The sequence below is a fragment of the Fusarium tjaetaba genome (genome assembly GCF_013396195.1).
Source record: "Fusarium tjaetaba strain NRRL 66243 chromosome Unknown NRRL66243_c0000020, whole genome shotgun sequence".
Taxonomy (NCBI): Eukaryota; Fungi; Ascomycota; class Sordariomycetes; order Hypocreales; family Nectriaceae; genus Fusarium; species Fusarium tjaetaba.
In genome coordinates, this window is record NW_023501216.1 from 1 (window position 1) to 17,090 (window position 17,090).

At 48.5% G+C, this 17,090-nt stretch overlaps 5 protein-coding genes across 5 annotated transcripts; 4 read left to right on the forward strand and 1 right to left on the reverse strand.

Annotated features, from left to right (window-relative positions):
* FTJAE_816 (uncharacterized protein) lies at positions 1–237 on the reverse strand (the record flags this gene model as incomplete). Its single annotated transcript, XM_037354947.1, has 1 exon — positions 7–237. The coding sequence occupies one exon, from the start codon at positions 235–237 to the stop codon at positions 7–9; it is 231 nt and encodes a 76-aa protein (XP_037212008.1).
* Positions 238–7,190: 6,953 nt separating this feature from the next.
* Positions 7,191–8,308, forward strand: FTJAE_817 (MOSC domain protein; the record flags this gene model as incomplete). The annotated part of the gene is made up of 2 exons (XM_037354958.1): positions 7,191–7,823; positions 7,892–8,308. The coding sequence occupies 2 exons, from the start codon at positions 7,191–7,193 to the stop codon at positions 8,306–8,308; spliced, it is 1,050 nt and encodes a 349-aa protein (XP_037212009.1).
* A 1,666-nt stretch (positions 8,309–9,974) lies between these two features.
* On the forward strand, positions 9,975–11,378 carry FTJAE_818 (uncharacterized protein; the record flags this gene model as incomplete). Its single annotated transcript, XM_037354969.1, has 3 exons — positions 9,975–10,277; positions 10,332–10,817; positions 10,872–11,378. The coding sequence occupies 3 exons, from the start codon at positions 9,975–9,977 to the stop codon at positions 11,376–11,378; spliced, it is 1,296 nt and encodes a 431-aa protein (XP_037212010.1).
* Positions 11,379–12,195: 817 nt separating this feature from the next.
* Positions 12,196–12,951, forward strand: FTJAE_819 (RNA polymerase II holoenzyme cyclin-like subunit; the record flags this gene model as incomplete). The annotated part of the gene is made up of 1 exon (XM_037354979.1): positions 12,196–12,951. One exon carries the CDS (start codon positions 12,196–12,198, stop codon positions 12,949–12,951), a length of 756 nt encoding a protein of 251 aa, XP_037212011.1.
* A 1,096-nt stretch (positions 12,952–14,047) lies between these two features.
* FTJAE_820 (peroxisomal Ca-dependent solute carrier) lies at positions 14,048–16,492 on the forward strand (the record flags this gene model as incomplete). The annotated part of the gene is made up of 6 exons (XM_037354991.1): positions 14,048–14,210; positions 14,268–14,348; positions 14,456–14,663; positions 14,935–15,653; positions 15,725–15,890; positions 15,940–16,492. 6 exons carry the CDS (start codon positions 14,048–14,050, stop codon positions 16,490–16,492), a joined length of 1,890 nt encoding a protein of 629 aa, XP_037212012.1.
* Between the last annotated feature and the right edge of the window lie 598 nt (positions 16,493–17,090).

Sequence of the window (17,090 nt, forward strand, 5' to 3'; positions counted from 1 at the left end):
ACAGAACTACATGTCATCTTCAAGGTCAAAGGATCGACTGGTCTCGAACTTGGTTCGGAAGGCTGTGAGGGAAGCAGTCTCGTTGAGTTCCTTCATGCTGCGGACACCGCGGAACTGGCGTTGAGCTTGTTGGGACACAGAAAGACGGGGAGCTCTGCGATTTCGGCCACCATGGTGGTTGTGCGACACGGGGGCGGGGTGCGCTGGGTGGGCGTTGTAATGGTAGTATGCAGACATGATGTGAGTCGCGGTTGTGCGTGCGTGCGTGCCGGAGTTGGTGCGGGATTAATTGGAGCGAGTAAACACAAACAAGAAATTGAAAGTGTTTTGAGAGAGTCGTCGATTTAGGTAGTCGTGGTAGACAGGATCCAAAAAGTCGAAAAATAGTTACTGGAGAAGTGTAGTAGCGGTTTAGTTGTAGGGGAGAGTAGGGTGAGGTTGTTGGTTGATGTAGATTTTTGGGTGACGGATGAAGAGAGTTGAATTGTGGGAGAATGGATAGCGAAGCGAGGCGAGGTACGAGGGGAGGGGCGGAATGGGAGTGGGAAGGTAGGTGACGGGCTCTGATAAGTAAAATAAATGGAAAATGGAAAGTGGACAGGCAGATGCAGGACGCAGGATACCTTACACCGGGGACGGCGGGCGATGTGAGTCTGTTGGTTGGGGACACTGTGAACACTGTGAGCCCGCTAGTATCCACAATACCCATACTTTACTCCACATGAAGCGCCTGCCGAACCAGGAGATGAGGGTGGGACCCGATTCTGGCAAATCACGCCTTGCAGACGGTGGCCAGGAAGTCTTTGCCACTTTGTTATGATTGGCGTAGTGAAGGGATAGCGTGTGCCACAGTGTAATCTTGGTGGCATGCTGCTAGGCCATCCCTGTCTATCCGGGTAGGGATGTTTGAAGACAGCACAGTTTCCAAAAGAGAGACATACACAGTACGACCAGCGTGTTCCAAGAGCTAGACAGCACACCAATCTGCTAAGGGGCTGAGTTCATACTACTTGTCCTATTCTAGGTTCACCTGCACACCTGGCGGTATCCGAAACTCAGCGCCTACCCAGCCTGGGTGGAGGCTATCGCATTCACACACGACCCAAGCCCAGTGTCAAATCGCTGTCGGCCCTCTCGGGGTTCCCCATTCCAGCCTTTGTCAAGTGACTTTTCGCTCTCTCAGCTTTGTCCCTGCTGGACCTGGCGCTGGTCCCAAACTTGGATCGTGAGAGAGGCCCTGGAGCCCTGCTAGTTTAGCGTCTGTTCGTTCTTCTTTTCTTTCGTTCTGTCTGTCAGGCTCAGGCTTGGGGACCAGGGGTGCGCATTGCTCATCAGGTGAGTGACGAAGTGACGGAATCTCTCTACCCACTGCGCACACATTACTTTACCGCACAGTGAGGAGCTCAGAGGAACGCAGACGCACGCAGTCTCAGTCTCGGTCTCAGGCACCATCTTGACCGCGTGCTCTCCCACTCTGCCACTGCAATTCCCCTGTGCTAGCGCAGGAAAACCCCTTTCTGTCCGTCCCCTTCAGGGCTCTCGCAGCCGTAATTAGGCGCTATGCCCTGCTGCAGCATGCTAATATGACCAATTGATTGGATTGCGCGCCAGTTTGTTTTGTTGACATGCTGAAATTGTTATTATCCACCGCTTTCGTGATGATGAAATGAAGGAAGGAAAGGGAATTGCGTTTCTCGTCTGCGACGCTGGATGCCCCGCAGCCCTTTCATTACCACGGCGTACATGTCTGATCTGGTGTATTGGGGTGGTCGAGGCATTGTATCATCAGATACTGGATTTCTATTTGCCTAACGGGTATACGTCCTCCAGGACCAGGTGAAGTGAGGTGCAGTCAAGTTCAAGTGCGTGCAGTGCCGAAGAGGCCCCAGTCACCAAACGGGCAGTCCAATCGACCATGACCATTGCGGGACGGGAAGGGAAGAGCAGGGTAGGGCTTCGAGGCTGGTGAGCGAACGACTGAGCGAACGTTCGGGGGACAGCGATGAACTCTGATGGGTTGACCAGCTTGGTTCAGGTGGGTTGGCGGGATGGCGGTGATGGACGGTACCTTGCGAGGCAGTGAGCACTAAGCTCAAAGTTCTATCATGGCACTGTGCATGACCATGTATGGAGCCATTACTGACCACCAGTGCAGAATGAGGGAGGGTTGGTGAGGCCTATGACTGGGCGGCCTCGAGACCCTTCCATGACCCTGTTCCCAATGGTTCTGGACATGGATACGTTGGAAACGTGGCGGGCTGGCCTGCATCTTCACTGAACAAAGAGTTTTTGCACTGTGCCATTCTGTCATGGCCCCTCCCGTCTGCAGATCGCACGTATCCCTTTCTCGTCTGTTGTTTTGTTGTTGTGTGTTGCGTCCTGGACAGCCGCCGAATGAGAAGCTGTTGATAATCGACACTGTTTCCCCAATGGTCGAACCACTACCAAAACAGTCTCAAGGGTTATCCGGTACTAAGCATCGCCACGAGAGGCAAAATGAACGAGAACAAGGTCACCACCATTGTCTCTGGCTTCTGGAAGGCCTCTGACGTGCGTGACGCTGATCTGGATTATTCTCGACTTTAGGGTAGTGTCTTGAGACGCAACAGAGCCCAGACCCAGATCATCTTCAACACCAACCTCGTGTGAAATGAGAGGTTGACAAGTCCAGTTGTGGTAACCTTCAAAACACTGTGGCGTTTGTGCTTGACCTTGAAAGGTAAACTCACCCACACACAACACAGCACAACACAACCGCTGCCCCCCTAGGCCCCAAACCCCAACCCACGACTTTTGTCTGCACCTAGTGCACTGTATGTACGGTTAACTCGCCCTGTCCGAAGACTGTACTTGGCCAGACACTCCACGCAACCCTCACGCAGGAACTCTTTGTCGGCCACTGCGGTTGCAGCACCTTTGCGAGCGTCTAAATTGAGATGTAGACAACAAAGACCGTTGATAACTGTGGGTATCTTGTTAACGGCGATTTTGTGCATCGCGTGTTACAGAATCTGAACCGGTAGACACAGCATGATGGTTGACAAGATCGTCGTGAACGTGAGCATTGACGATAAGCAAGCCTGGGCATAGCAAGTGACGATGGCGGCAAAACATGCAAACCAGTCGGGTTGGTTAATTCGACGTTTGGTTATGCATATTGCCTATCGTTTCGTCATTGCTAGAGGTCGTCTTGCCGCCAGCCTCATCTTATCTTACCAGACGGATTCTCATCCTATTCCGTATATGCAGAGAGACCCTCGATCCTAGTATGCAGCACACCATTTCATTGCCGATGGAAGGTTGCTGGATGAAAGATTGATTATCTTTGGTCCTTGATAAGTACCAGTAATAACTGCCACTGTCACTGCCACTGACTCTGGCGCAATCCAACCTCTCGATCTCGGTTAGATCGTCGTTGGACTTGATCAAAGCTGGCACCCTGCCGCTACGACCGTGCCACGCCCTTCCGCACCGTCCAAGTGTTTCATCAGGCTCTTCTGAGAATCCCTCCAGGGCTCTCTTCTCTTGTGTCATTTGCCAGACCACCATGCGGGGGAATGGGCTGGTCTATTTCGAGCGGGCTGTGAAGGCCTGCTAGCTTGCTAGCGGAGGTCTAAACCTGCTCTTGTTCGTCTTCCTCATTTTCGGTTGGGAGGGAGCGGGAGGGATGTGATGTGATGCGATGTGATGCTTGGTATCTAGGCTTCGCCTACGCCGATCGCTTCAACGGACGTACAATATGGGTGGGTGGTCCCTTCATCAAATCCCTGTTCCTGGAGAAAGGGTCCAAGTCCCATCCCGAAAAGAATTCGAGGCACTCGACCGAATGCGTGATGCTTTGCAGCTTCGAGCCTCCTAGCGCAAAGTCTACGGTAATTCTAGACGAGTCACAGCAAACGGAGCAGTAAACAACCGCAAAGTTAAAATTGACAGTCCAAACTCTTTGTGGCGGGGGGAGATTGGCTGAACCATAGGTAGCATACCCTGAAGGGTCTTGGAGACAGAAGACGATGTCGCATCTGTGCCCTGGCAGAATCCTTGCACAGTATGAATCCATCTATACGCAGATTATCGGCATTCATCAGAGTCACCTTTCACTGAATCAAGTGAATCAATAGATTCAGAGAGAATAATAGACATTACGACGTAAAGGGAAAAGTCAACAAATACTACATTTCTCAAGAGCATTGTTAGAAGCCGCTTGTCTCTCCCTAACTACCTAGCTCTCCTCTCCGTCTGCCCACATTGACGCAATCAGCCATCCGTCTAAGTTATCCCTAGTCGCACGACCCATTCCTCGGGCTAACAATCTCAACAATCGATAATTGCCCGCATGCATCTAATCATTCAATTAATTGATGGCCAACATGTCTGTCTATCACGGGTTGTCAACCCCTTCGATATCATAAGACAAGGCGATTATCTGATGCATACGACGTGCCATATGCTATGCTATAGCCCATATTCCCATCGCCACACCGCTAGTTCTCACAGACGATGAATGGCCTGTTTCTATCTCGTCGGCTAAGGCGCTTTTCTTCGGCGGGTGACTTGATGTCTCACTTTGCGGAGAAACAAAGGAACTCTCTTCTCTGAGAGTCCAAGCTCTCAGCCCAGACCGCGCCACCCCTTGCTTCAGATGCGAGTCACCCCGCGCGCCACACTTTGCGGAGAAACGGCGACGCCAGCCCCGGCTGAAAGCTTCAGCTCTGATTCGTCCTTTGCTTCAACCACAAAAGTTGACATTCCCAACCACGATATATAAACCATGGGCATATTAAAACAGAGCCGACATGCTTTTCATTGCAACTACTAAGTTGAGTATGTACTATTACTCATACTAAAGTCCAAACTGGTGTAAGCCAGCGGTCACTCGCTTCCAGCGGGCCCTTCATCAGGTGGCAGACCCGGGTTCGAATCCTGGGATTGGAATACAAATGTCTAAACAGATGTTCTTTTCTGGCTATATTTGCTCCCGGTATCGAGGGATATAGATGATTGCTAGAAACCAAGAATCCCTGAAGCATAAGGTAGGAATCTGATTGGATCCTGCATTCTCCTCCAGGTATGGTCGTATGTGCTTGGGGTCTTCACTCGGACGGTAGATGATGATAGGATGTTATTTTATGACCAAGACTGAAGCCTGTTGAGTGAATGAACCGCAGGAAAACTCTGGGTATCGTCGTCATAAACATCATACCATAAGAAGCAACCACTAATCAAGGTTTACACAATTCTGGTTGAACTTTATCTTGGGTCCAAGACTACGAGATAAAGAACCTAAAAGAAGAGACTGCCTTCGTTGGGACACTGTGAATACCGGCTTTTATATTATGAGAATGTATACTGTGAGCCACGATGAGCCTCCCTCGAGCTTAAAGTAAACTCCACAGTAGAGACCGAAGCCATCATGACATGCACCCGTAGGTTCCCAATATTTATCTTCGACAAGACTTTTATTGACATCATTAACGGTCCACAGTATATCAGCTAATCAATTCCTGCCTCGCCATAACCTTAAATGCTGAAAATGAATCACTGGAGACATTACCATAGAAGATCAAGGGCATGTATATTCAGACCCTTCAGCCACAGCGCGCATCCCTGACAGGTAGCGTAGCTTGAACTGTATGGACGACTGCCGCCAACACGGTCAGGCTTTAGGCTGCGAACACGAAAAGTTCATGATATGTACTGCAATTCCTTTATGGCTTAGTTATTCAGAGACGGCCTATATACCTGTAGTGTTAGTTGCACTATAGACCCCAGGCATCTACGGTTAGCTCCTATAATACGACTTAGAATGCCCACCTATTTAAAGAAATCAGTTCCTATCATCAAGTCTACAACAAGACACGTGGATATAAACGTTTCTATTGAAGACAACCCAGGATATGCAGAACTGTGGGCATAGGAAGTAGTCCTTATGATACAAACTCATACCTTGAGTCCCAAGTGAGCATCACATTACCTGGGACCCTATTTGGCATCAGAACAATGAGAGGGTTTTGTAGTTGAGTATTGAATATTGACAGTAAACGAGAGCACTTAATACTCAATAAAGACTTGAATTCGAGTCTGCTAGCGAGGCATCTTTCATTGCACCTGTCCTTGAATTATGGTTCTGGTTTTTGATACGTTTCATACGAAGGCAACATGGTAATGTATTGCAACTCTAGCATTGTCATGGTTTCAACTCTCACTAGAAGCAGAGAATGGAATATGTTGCCATAGTAGCTCTTAACAAGCCCTGGTTATCATACTCTGGATTGATATTAAGTGAATATATATGCAGAAAGCAGAAAGAATATAGAGACAGCATGTATTTATGATTGTTTTAAGGTGAAGAGACAATCTCTTATGTATATAATCAAGCACTACATAGCCAGCCCTAGGCGAGCAGAGTATAAGGATCTGGAAAAAGCAATGGAATTAACGATTAAACAGACGCATAGTCTTCTAGAGGTGGACTATATTTAATTGTGTGTCATGCTTGATTCGTTTCAAAAGTCCCTCATCCGTGGCTCTTGCTATGAGTCACATCTGAGAATACGATCCGTTATTATGTACAATATGGAATCATTTCTATGGCCCCACGCACCTTGTTTCCGCAAGTTCACATTGAACTTTCTCGGATCGTGGGAATAAAAATTTCAAAGAAGCAGGACTTATAGTTGTCCTTCCGATCGCGGCTCAAGAATCAAGATCATCACTTTCGCCTATATGCAGGCACCTTAAATGACTTTGGAGTTCTATAGGGGATGACGGATTAGGCTAGCTGTTATCATCTTAAGAACGTATATATCGTGGAAGAACAATTCTGGTGTGCTCATTGATAGATTTGTTCTACATGGCAGTGAAGACATGGATTGATTGTGATTCTGCTGGCAGGTCTTTGATCGTAACGAGAGAGAAACTCATCGATTGCCGCTGCGATGTTTGATTATACGCCGATACGGACTTGATCTCAATAATAACGTAAACAGTCAGAATTACTACCACCCTAGATTCGATGACAGATACTGCATGGGACCTAATCCATATGAGTCTCGCTCCGAGGCTCGGGCCTAAGACACGGGAGCAGGGCGGGTTTAAATTGTCCGGACTTCCCGCCTCCACCACGAGTTGGACTTTTCTCTTGCCCAATGCATCAACCTACCGACTTACACAATCTAATCAGTCACATTAAAATGGATGTGATCAGTTTTGGACAGAGCCCTTCACTGGGATACATTCTGCTCATTGTCACTTCGGCCATATTGCCTATTCTTCTGCTCTTCATTCTCATCCGCAGACCTGTTGGCGGATCTGCATCCCAACCATTGCCTTTGCCAGCTGATGATGAAATAGTTCGCCTTCGAGTGTACCCGGTCAAATCATGCCGCGGTTTTGATGTCGAGTCAGCGCAGCTTTTACGGACCGGCCTAGACTTGGACCGTAATTGGATGTTTGTCACGGCCGATAAGCATGAATTCATCACGATCAGGGCAAATTCAAACATGACTCTCATCATAACAGCTTGGGACGCCGATACCGACACACTGACAATTTCTCTTAATGAGCACAAGATTGAGATTCCCGCTCACCCTACGACTCAATGGCTTGAGAACAACACTGAGCTCAGGAAGGCGACTATCTGGGGCGAGCAAACCGATGCATGGGAATACGCCGAGAGTCTGACCAAGCCCATCTCGGATTTTCTGAATATGGACGTTCGGCTGATGTACAAGGGCCCCACACCGCGAGTTCTACGTGGAAGCGGCGCTCCTCACCGTCTTGGTCGTACGGAGGCTACCAAGTTTGCCGATATGATGCCTGTGCTGGTAAGTTACATAAACTTGAACCTGACATATGACTCAGGCGTTGTATGTACTGATGCCAAACTTGACAGGTTGCCTCTATGGCGAGCATGAACGAATTAAATGAGCGTCTCACTCAAGCTGCCGAGGATAAGATTGAGATTGATCGGTTCCGCCCCAATGTCATTATCCGAGGAAGCGTACCCTGGGTTGAGGATGGATGGAAAACTCTCCAAATGGGTGAGGGCGAGCACCGTCTTGAGCTTGATGTTGTGTGCCGATGCCTACGATGTCAGGTACCCAATGTTCACCCGATTACTGCTGATAAACACCCGCGTCAGCCTTGGAACCAGCTGATGAAGTATCGACGAATCGACCCTGGACTCAAGTTCAAGCCGAGCTTTGGCATGCTTTGTGCACCAAACGATGAGGGACACATCGAGGTTGGCATGAAATTCCAGGTCACGGCTATGACGAATGATCACTTTTTCATTAGCCCAATGAAGTAAAATGAGTTGTTGGAAAGTGTTTGGGGGAGTTGCGTGGCTTCTGTGGTAGAGTAACATGTACAAACTGCTAAGGATAGCGAAAATGAAAATGATAACAAGACTGCCTTATGTTCAGGTAATGGTTCACATGTATTGTACGCTGTTCAAGTTCTGGGCACTCGAATAGGCACACTAGCTGACTGTACTGTGTTCACCTCTTTTGAGTGGCAGTGCTGGATCAGCCCAGCCAGGATAAGATCGAAAGCTTTCACAAGAGTCAGATCGGATTCTAGGGTTGAGCCTGTCATAATCAATTCGAGCATGCCTGGATCCATTATGTAAGTTTATAAGAGGTTGATTTGAGAATCTGGGATAAATTTCTGAAGGGAAGGCGATCGCCGGCCTTGATTTCAGCCCTGCCCTTCACCCTCCCTTTTCACACTTTGGCTTGCCTGGTAGTTCCCTTTTACTTGATAAGCCCAAACTCTTGAGTGGACTAATGGACTTTGATAGAGGCCTCCTGACTTTAAGGATGGTTCCATTTCCTGGATGTTTGTTCACAAATCAAGTGTATGGTTGTTGAACAATCACAACCCACCCACTTGACATATTAGCCGGAACACACCATCAACCATACACAGCCTTGCGAAGACACTAGTGCTATGCCTTGCTGGTGTCAAGTTAAGTAGCTAATGGATGAGATTTGTTGCTGAGCGAAGAATTTCAAACATGATTGCGTGGTTGCACCAGTCAGTCTCTTAGATCCGGCCAACTCAACAGACGTAAAAGGGACACTCATTTTCTTGTGTGATAGCAAGTCAAGTCAATGAGATAAGAAGATTATTAGAGACTGTTTAGACATGGCAGGTGCTGTATCAATATTTGTTTGAAGGGTAGAATGATTCCACCTAGACTTGGACCCTGTCGTGAGACGCTTTACTCACAACGGCATCCGTTTTGCTTTCTTTGATGCAGCTGCACAGCTTCTCGTGTAGCTAGAGCAAGCAAGGCCTCAGAACATACAGAAACAAACGTCACGTCTAGTTGGTCTTTTGGCCTTGCCACATGATGCCAGAATGTGGACAACGCTAGGTGGAGTGTTATGTCCCCATGCTCATGGGAAACGCAAACACCCTTATTGAGCTACAAGAATGATACTTTCAGATCGGTTGACGCTATGATTCAAGCGCATATTTGCCAAGTTATATTACCCAAAGTGTCGGGAATCACGGCTCGGGGAGTTCTAATTCCGTGTTAGTCGTCGTTGATACGAACAAAGAGTGGAAAAACTGTGGCTTGGTCATGGAGGCAATGAAACATGTCCAAAACAGCCCCTACCTACCTTATTCACAAGCCTGACTAGTTCACTGTTCCACTGCTAGTCACAAGGCTGTAACATTTGTGACTTTGTGTAACTGGGCATGCATGGAGGCTGATTCACTGACTGATTGGTGTGGCAATACCCATTGTGCTAGGCGCTTCGCGGGGCTTTTTAAGCGGCACGTTGGCCCAGCTTACCTTAGTTTACTGAGCCCAAGAGATCCAATGCACAGCCCACCAGCTTTCAAAGCTTCCTCCCAATCAATCAATCAGACATTACAACTCTTAAATCTCTCAACCTTCCCATCAGCTTTCACCACTATCGCGCATCGAAGCAGAAGTTTACCCGTCAGCAAATCTATTCACCATGTTGGGGGAAGATCTCGTCATTTATTATAATGACTCCATCGACTCAGATAACCTGGCCGCGGCTATGGCCTTGTACAGGGCCACACACTGGATGCCGACCGTCCACGTGCTTTGGATTCTAGAGCCCCGTCAAGTGTGTTTTGGACTATCCATGACTATGGATCAGATCACCAGATGCAAGGAATTGATAAAACTGCATTTTCCGTCCGTCGAGAACCCTTTCAAGACCCTTTTGAACGGAGATATCAAACAGCAGGATATTGATGATATCAAAGATCTGACCAAAGATGATCGCAAGATTGTAAGCTTCCTCCTCAGAATCTGATGCCCTAGACAAATCTGACCACGATGATAGCTCGAGATGGCAGTGAAGCCCAAGTATGGCTCAATCGACGACGCTACCTTGCATGGACGACTTGGTGCACTGGACCTGGCAACTTGTCTTTCCGAGTGGTCTAATGCTAACCCCGTCGAAGTTCTTGTGGACTACGAGACTCTGAAACATATCGAGAACCCAGTGAATCTGCACATGCATCACCATGAAGAACTTGTCAACCGGACTGAAGCTGAGCTGAATGAGTACTACGACATCCTGAAGAAAGTGTCGAATCCTGACCTTCGAACCGATGACCTGAGAGCTTGGTATCACGAGTGTATCAGGAATCTCGATCGTCGTGTTACGCTCTCACGCATTTCAGTGGGAGGACTCGACTTGGACAACGTTTTGAATCGGATCAAGAACGCGGGAAGCGTCAATTTCTTTGGGGGTTCTTCGTTAAGAATCCTACAACAGTTCCTCGATAGAGGTGTAGCCAGCAAGATCAAATGCCACTTGCAAGTGGTAAGTCTGATCCATGACCCATGTTACTCATTGACAAGATACTTATGGTGATAGGGTTCCTGCGACATGTCAGCCAATCTCTTCTCCAACCAGTTCAACATCGCCCTCAACCAACAAGCAGCTAAGATCGTTCTCAGCCGATCTGCAGAATTTGCGGAGTTCACCGTCGTGCCTTCACATACGGCGCAGAGCATAAAATACTCAGTCCTCGCTCTAAAGAAATATGGAGGCCACTGTATCGAGAAGCGAATTCTGGGCTTTAACTGCCATGAGGATCCCATCAAGATCGTCACAAATCAAGTTTCACTTGAGCAAAACTACCCTGAAAAAACCTACTCCATGCCGGACTTGACCTCGTTTTTGTGTGCACTTGTTCCAGACAAGACGGGCTCCAAGCTAGGGTATATCGAGGTCGATGAACAGGAGGGCGGTACACTTCTTTTCAAAAAGTCTGACAAGGGCATCCGTATGCTTGATCTGGACGGCGTTCAGGAGTTCCATGAGAAAAAGATGAAGGATATTTTCGACTTATTGTCAAGTCGCACAGTGATGATGCTGTGACCGAGACAACTTTTGATACCCAAAGGCGAGTTGGAAGTCAGATAGTACTTTTAATAGCTTCTTGATGCACAAGAGCATAATCTCAATTAATAGAGAGAAATACTAGACTTCTTGACAAGTCCGAGAGCATGATGAGTGAAGTTATCCAAGTTACCCCGGCTACAATGGACTGCCAGTATGACTTAACTTGTTTGGACTCTGACGGTAGTGAAAGTAACAGTATAAATAGGACACGTGCAGAGACCATCCCGAAATGCCAAATTGACCTAGATCTCATACTCAAGACCAATTTCCATTCAAGTCAATAAATTACCAGTTGAAGAACAGGCACTTCAAGAGCAAATTCTATTGGGTTAGTAGGTAGGTCGTTTATTAATATCGCCAATCAGCCACAAAGACGGGACCCTTCCGTGTGGCACCCTTGCCAGCCTTGCGGGCCCCCTCTCCAAGTAGGCTATTTCAACGAAACCTCAACAGCTTCGGCTGTCAAATCTGCCTCCTGAAAGTCTTCTCTTCCTGCGGAATTGGTACCCAACGGTCTATCCGAAGATATGTCAGCCAATTATTGGCACTCCACACAATGTCGCTTCTGGAGCTTCACCAAGGAGCAGCTCGTGACAATGCGACAGAAGCTTGAAGAGGACAATGCCGAATTGGTGCGAATGTTTCCGCTTCCGCAGCAACGCCATTTGTACATATATTTTAATCAACGTACGTGGACACCTATATACCACGAGAAAACTGACCGAATGGCTGACTCAAGGGACGCGCAGAACTGATACGGCTGGCGAAGCGATTAACGATCCGACAACAATCCATGGCCACGGCGCAGGTCTACATGAAGCGATTCTACTCCAAAGTCGAGATTCGTCGAACGAACCCATACCTCGTTATAGCGACCGCTATATACTTGGCCTGCAAAATAGAAGAGTCTCCTCAACACATTCGACTCATCGTGACAGAGGCGCGACAGATGTGGGGAGATCTCGTGGCCATCGACACGTCCAAGCTGGGCGAGTGTGAGTTCTTCATGATAAGCGAGATGCGATCACAGTTGATTGTATTCCAACCGTATCGAACGATCACAGCCTTGCGAAACGAACTATCGTTGGTGGACGACGAGGTGCAACTGGCTCGCTCGGTCATCAACGATCACTTCATGACGGACCTTCCGCTCCTATACCCTCCACATGTTATCGCCATGGTTGCCATCCTACTGGCCTTGGTGTTGAGGCCTAACAACTCCGGCCCTGGCCAGAGCACTTCAGGAGCGGCTGCCGCAGCAGGACTGGCAGCCGCTCAACAGGCGCTGATGCGAGCACAGGGCCAACAAGCACAAGGCGGAATGCCCGAGCCCGCTGCTGCAGAACCCAAGGAGAAGCGGCAACAAGATCGGGTGTCGCGGGTGCAAAAGTTTGCGAAATGGCTGGTCGACAGCAACGTGGAGATTGCATCTATGGTGGATGCTACTCAGGAGATAATATCATTTTATGAGTGCTACGAACATTACAACGACAAGCTCACTCGCGAACAGATCAACAGGTTTGTTAAGGCAAGAGGCTTAGATAAGTGATCAAGTTATGAGAAACGAGACATGAAGCATGGTATATTTGGTTTAACCATTGAGGAGCATTGACCGGGAGTTTCTGGCGTTACTGTTTATTGTTATTAGACATTCATACATTTTGGTATTGTATGAAGCTTCCAGGTTGGCTGGCTGTCTGTATAGTACTAGAACTTGAACTTTAGATTCTATCGTAGGTATGAACCTGATAGTTTGACAGCATCGAAGATCCGTGCAGGAAATCAAATAAGGGGAAATGAACTGTGAAGCATCAGGTATTCTATCATATTCTACGTAGCATCTCAGATATGCAGGTGTCCATGTATTCCAGTCATTTGTCGGACCGCATGCCCGGAACTGTCTTTGAGAGCCACCCATGATGAGATAAGAAACTTGTGAACTTCAGATAAGAATTGTTGTAGGGCACTCAGATACTAGACTGAACCAATAATCCACTGAATGAACATGTCTTTCACTTGGCTAACTAGTCCGTAGATCATGTGTATTTCCAACATGAAAAGGGTTCGTTCCTTCGAGATGAGGAGCCAGGAGTTTATGCCGAGACAGAGCGAGGATGTTCGCAGCTAAAGACTGTAAAAGAATAGCTCAGCGGGTCCTTCCGGGGCACTAAGCATAATACAGTGCTTCTGATTGATGGCTAGGCTTCGAAGCAGTGCCCAACAGCGGGCAGGACAGCTGTTGATAGCCACCCCGGGCCATGACGGCCGGGGCTAAGCTCCACTGTAGCATTTTGAATTTGGTACACCTACTTACCTAGGCACTGGATTTTTGAGCAAGCCCAGGCCAGAGCAGCAAAAGGTTAACCCGGTTTGGGGGGTTTCATTCAGCTACCAACGTCACAGCTCGTCAATTGGTATTGGCACTTCAACACCATCTTTTCCTTTCCGACCCGAATCCTTCCTGCGACAGTTTAGCCATGAACTTCCGGTAACCCGACAATACCTCCCTCGAAGTTGTCGTACCTCGATTTTATCTCCACAGCGACGCTCTCCTGCAGCGCAGGGCTTTTTGCGCCTGTTGCGCCCGACGTACCTGAAATCTTGCCGGAACGAGATATGCCACCATTGCAGTTACAACTGTCGTCATGAGCGTGACAAACATTGTGGAGGAAATCGAAGAGGGGCTCCGGGAACCCCAGAACTCTCGCGATGCTCGTGTTGAGAAGCTCTGGGCGAGCCTCGAGCCTGATCACACTGGTGAACTGGACCTAAAGGGTCTGCGGAAGGGGCTTCGAAGGATTGACCATCGTAAGCTAGAGCCCGCGCTGGCTCAAGCTTGGTAGATATACTAATGAGCGACTACAGCAATGAAGAATGCCGACGACATGCTGAAACGTATAATGGAAGAGGTGGATCAGAACGGCGATGGCAAGATACAATACAACGGTACGCAAATCTACCTTTGACTTTGGAGCTCCAACTCTTCCAGATATTGCCTCGGTACCTACGGCCACGATGTTGAAAGCTTACTTTTGGCTGTTCGCACCCTTTAGAGTTCCGAAAATTTGTCGAAAATGCAGAGCGCCAGCTCTTTGCCCTATTTCGATCAATTGATAAGGATGGGAATGGAAAATTGGACAAACTTGAGCTTCAAACAGCTTTCAAGAATGCCGGACTCACACTATCGAATCGCCGCCTTACCGAGTTCTTCGATGATATGGACCTCAACAATGACGGTTATGTCACATTTGACGAATGGCGGTCAGTACTTTATTTTCAATTCTATCTGGGTGCTCTTTTTGTTGCATTTTTTTATTGAGAACTCCACTGGCTGTCAGTCGCATCCCATCAGATGCTCAGAGCTCATGACTGACCCTCAGTCATTTTGGCGGGGATAACCCTCATAACGTCATGTGCCAAGCCCAACCGCTACCATCGGCGATACATCTGCGACCGGGTTCTCGAAGTCGAGATGTTGCTTGAGACGTCTCCTCGTCGATCATGGACTTTGCAGCTGATCATGAACTCTCAGAAACTTCCTACTATTTATGCCACCCCACGACCACGACTCCCAACTTCATGCCGTACTTGACTTTTACTACTCGGTGGTCAGCGTGACTCCAGAAGGAGACACACTTGTGAGCGAGGAAACATTAGAGGGTCTAGGTACGGACGGCTTCCGCTCTCTTTTCATCACCCTTTTCGGCTCTCTTCTACGAGTCGCTTTCCCCTACGATTTCCCAAGACCTGTACCTCCACCCGGCCGGACATCGACTTCCGTCAGTCAACCCAGCACCTCAAATCCGGATGAGTCCCCGAACGAGACCGAGAACATGGCTACCGCGGCCGCAGTCTCATATCCCGACTACGATGATGCAGCTACCGAGATATCGCAGGAAATCGCCGAAACGCTTACACAACACGTCGACGATGGCACCCATGGACCTGGACATGAACACACCACTGGAGCTTCAACAGCAGTGCACAAGAAGTTTAGACTAACACAATTTGTACCCGATCCAGGCTACTTTCTAGCAGGTGCCATCGCCGGTGGAGTGTCGCGTACGGCTACTGCGCCTCTCGATCGGCTGAAGGTCTATCTGCTTGTGAATACGTCCAGTCGTACCGAGACCGCGGGTGCAGCATTTCGACAAGGCCGTCCTCTCGCTGCTCTCAAAAACGCAGCAAAACCGTTCGGCGATGCCTTTCGAGATCTTGTTCGGTCAGGGGGTGTTCGAAGTCTTTTTGCTGGTAAGTCTGCATCTTACGGAACCAGGGTTCACATTGACCCTGGATGTGACGGAACATGCTAACAAGACTAGGAAACGGCCTCAATGTCATCAAAATCATGCCTGAGACGGCCATTAAATTTGGCTCATATGAAGCCGCAAAACGCGCACTTGCCAACTTCGAGGGCCATGGTGATCCCAAGCATCTCAGTTCGTGGTCAAAATTCGCCTCAGGTGGCTTTGCTGGCATGATAGCACAGTGAGTCTTACAGAAATCTTGACAGGGTTTAGAAACTGATAATTGGCAGGGCTTCGGTTTACCCCCTCGATACCCTCAAGTTCCGCCTACAGTGTGAGACTGTCAAGGACGGTCTTCAAGGCGCGGCTTTGGTTCGCCAGACCGCTGTGAAAATGTATGCAGATGGTGGTGTGCGTGCCTGCTATCGAGGATTGACCATGGGACTGGTGGGAATGTTCCCCTACAGTGCTATTGACATGGGCACTTTTGAACTACTAAAAAAGTCTTACAAGTCGTACTATGCCCGGAAGAACAACGTCCATGAGGACGATGTAAAACCCGGAAATATTGCCACAGGGATCATCGGCGCCACGTCTGGAGCCTTTGGAGCCAGCGTTGTCTATCCCCTGAACGTGGTGCGAACACGACTTCAAACCCAGGGCACAGCCATGCATCCCGCAACATACACTGGTATTTGGGACGTGACGAAAAAAACGATTCAACGAGAAGGATATCGGGGCTTATATAAGGGCCTCACACCAAACCTTCTAAAGGTTGCTCCCGCCTTGAGTATCACTTGGGTGGTGTACGAGAATTCAAAGAGAATTCTTGGATTGAGCTAGAAGTCCCAACTAGCTATGAGATAAAAGGGCCAAACACAAGAAACTAAGAGGATCCTCCCCTGTTTCACAATCAACATTTACTATACACACGCCCGCACTGCGCAAATTTCACATCAACATTCTGGAAAGCGAGGATCTAGCGATTGGATGGCATTGCGTTACGAAGGGGGAATATTCTGGCGTTGAAGGGATTGATATATCAGAAGAAAGTAGCCAGCAGCCATTGTCAGAAGACGAGGTGATGATACGGCTGGCACTGCATATTTCTCATTTTTGGAGGTGCCGGGAGTCAGTGGTTAGAACTGGGTGGACATTTCTTTGTTCAAGATAGAAGTGGTTACAAGAAGATGAGGTCTCGTGATGAATCCATCAGTTTCCTTGACTAGGTTTGAAACGATAATGAAAGTTACTCTGACTCGCCGTCTATGAATTTGTTGAACGGCGAAAAGCGGCGGGTTAGCTGCGAGAGGTCATGGAAAACACCCAAGCATGCCCATTTCGGACATGGAGCCGGAGCCGGAGATGTGGGGCCGGTTCCAGCCGGATGGTTCAGACCGGCCGTTTGAGGATTCGCTGGACTGCAATATCAACCATAAGA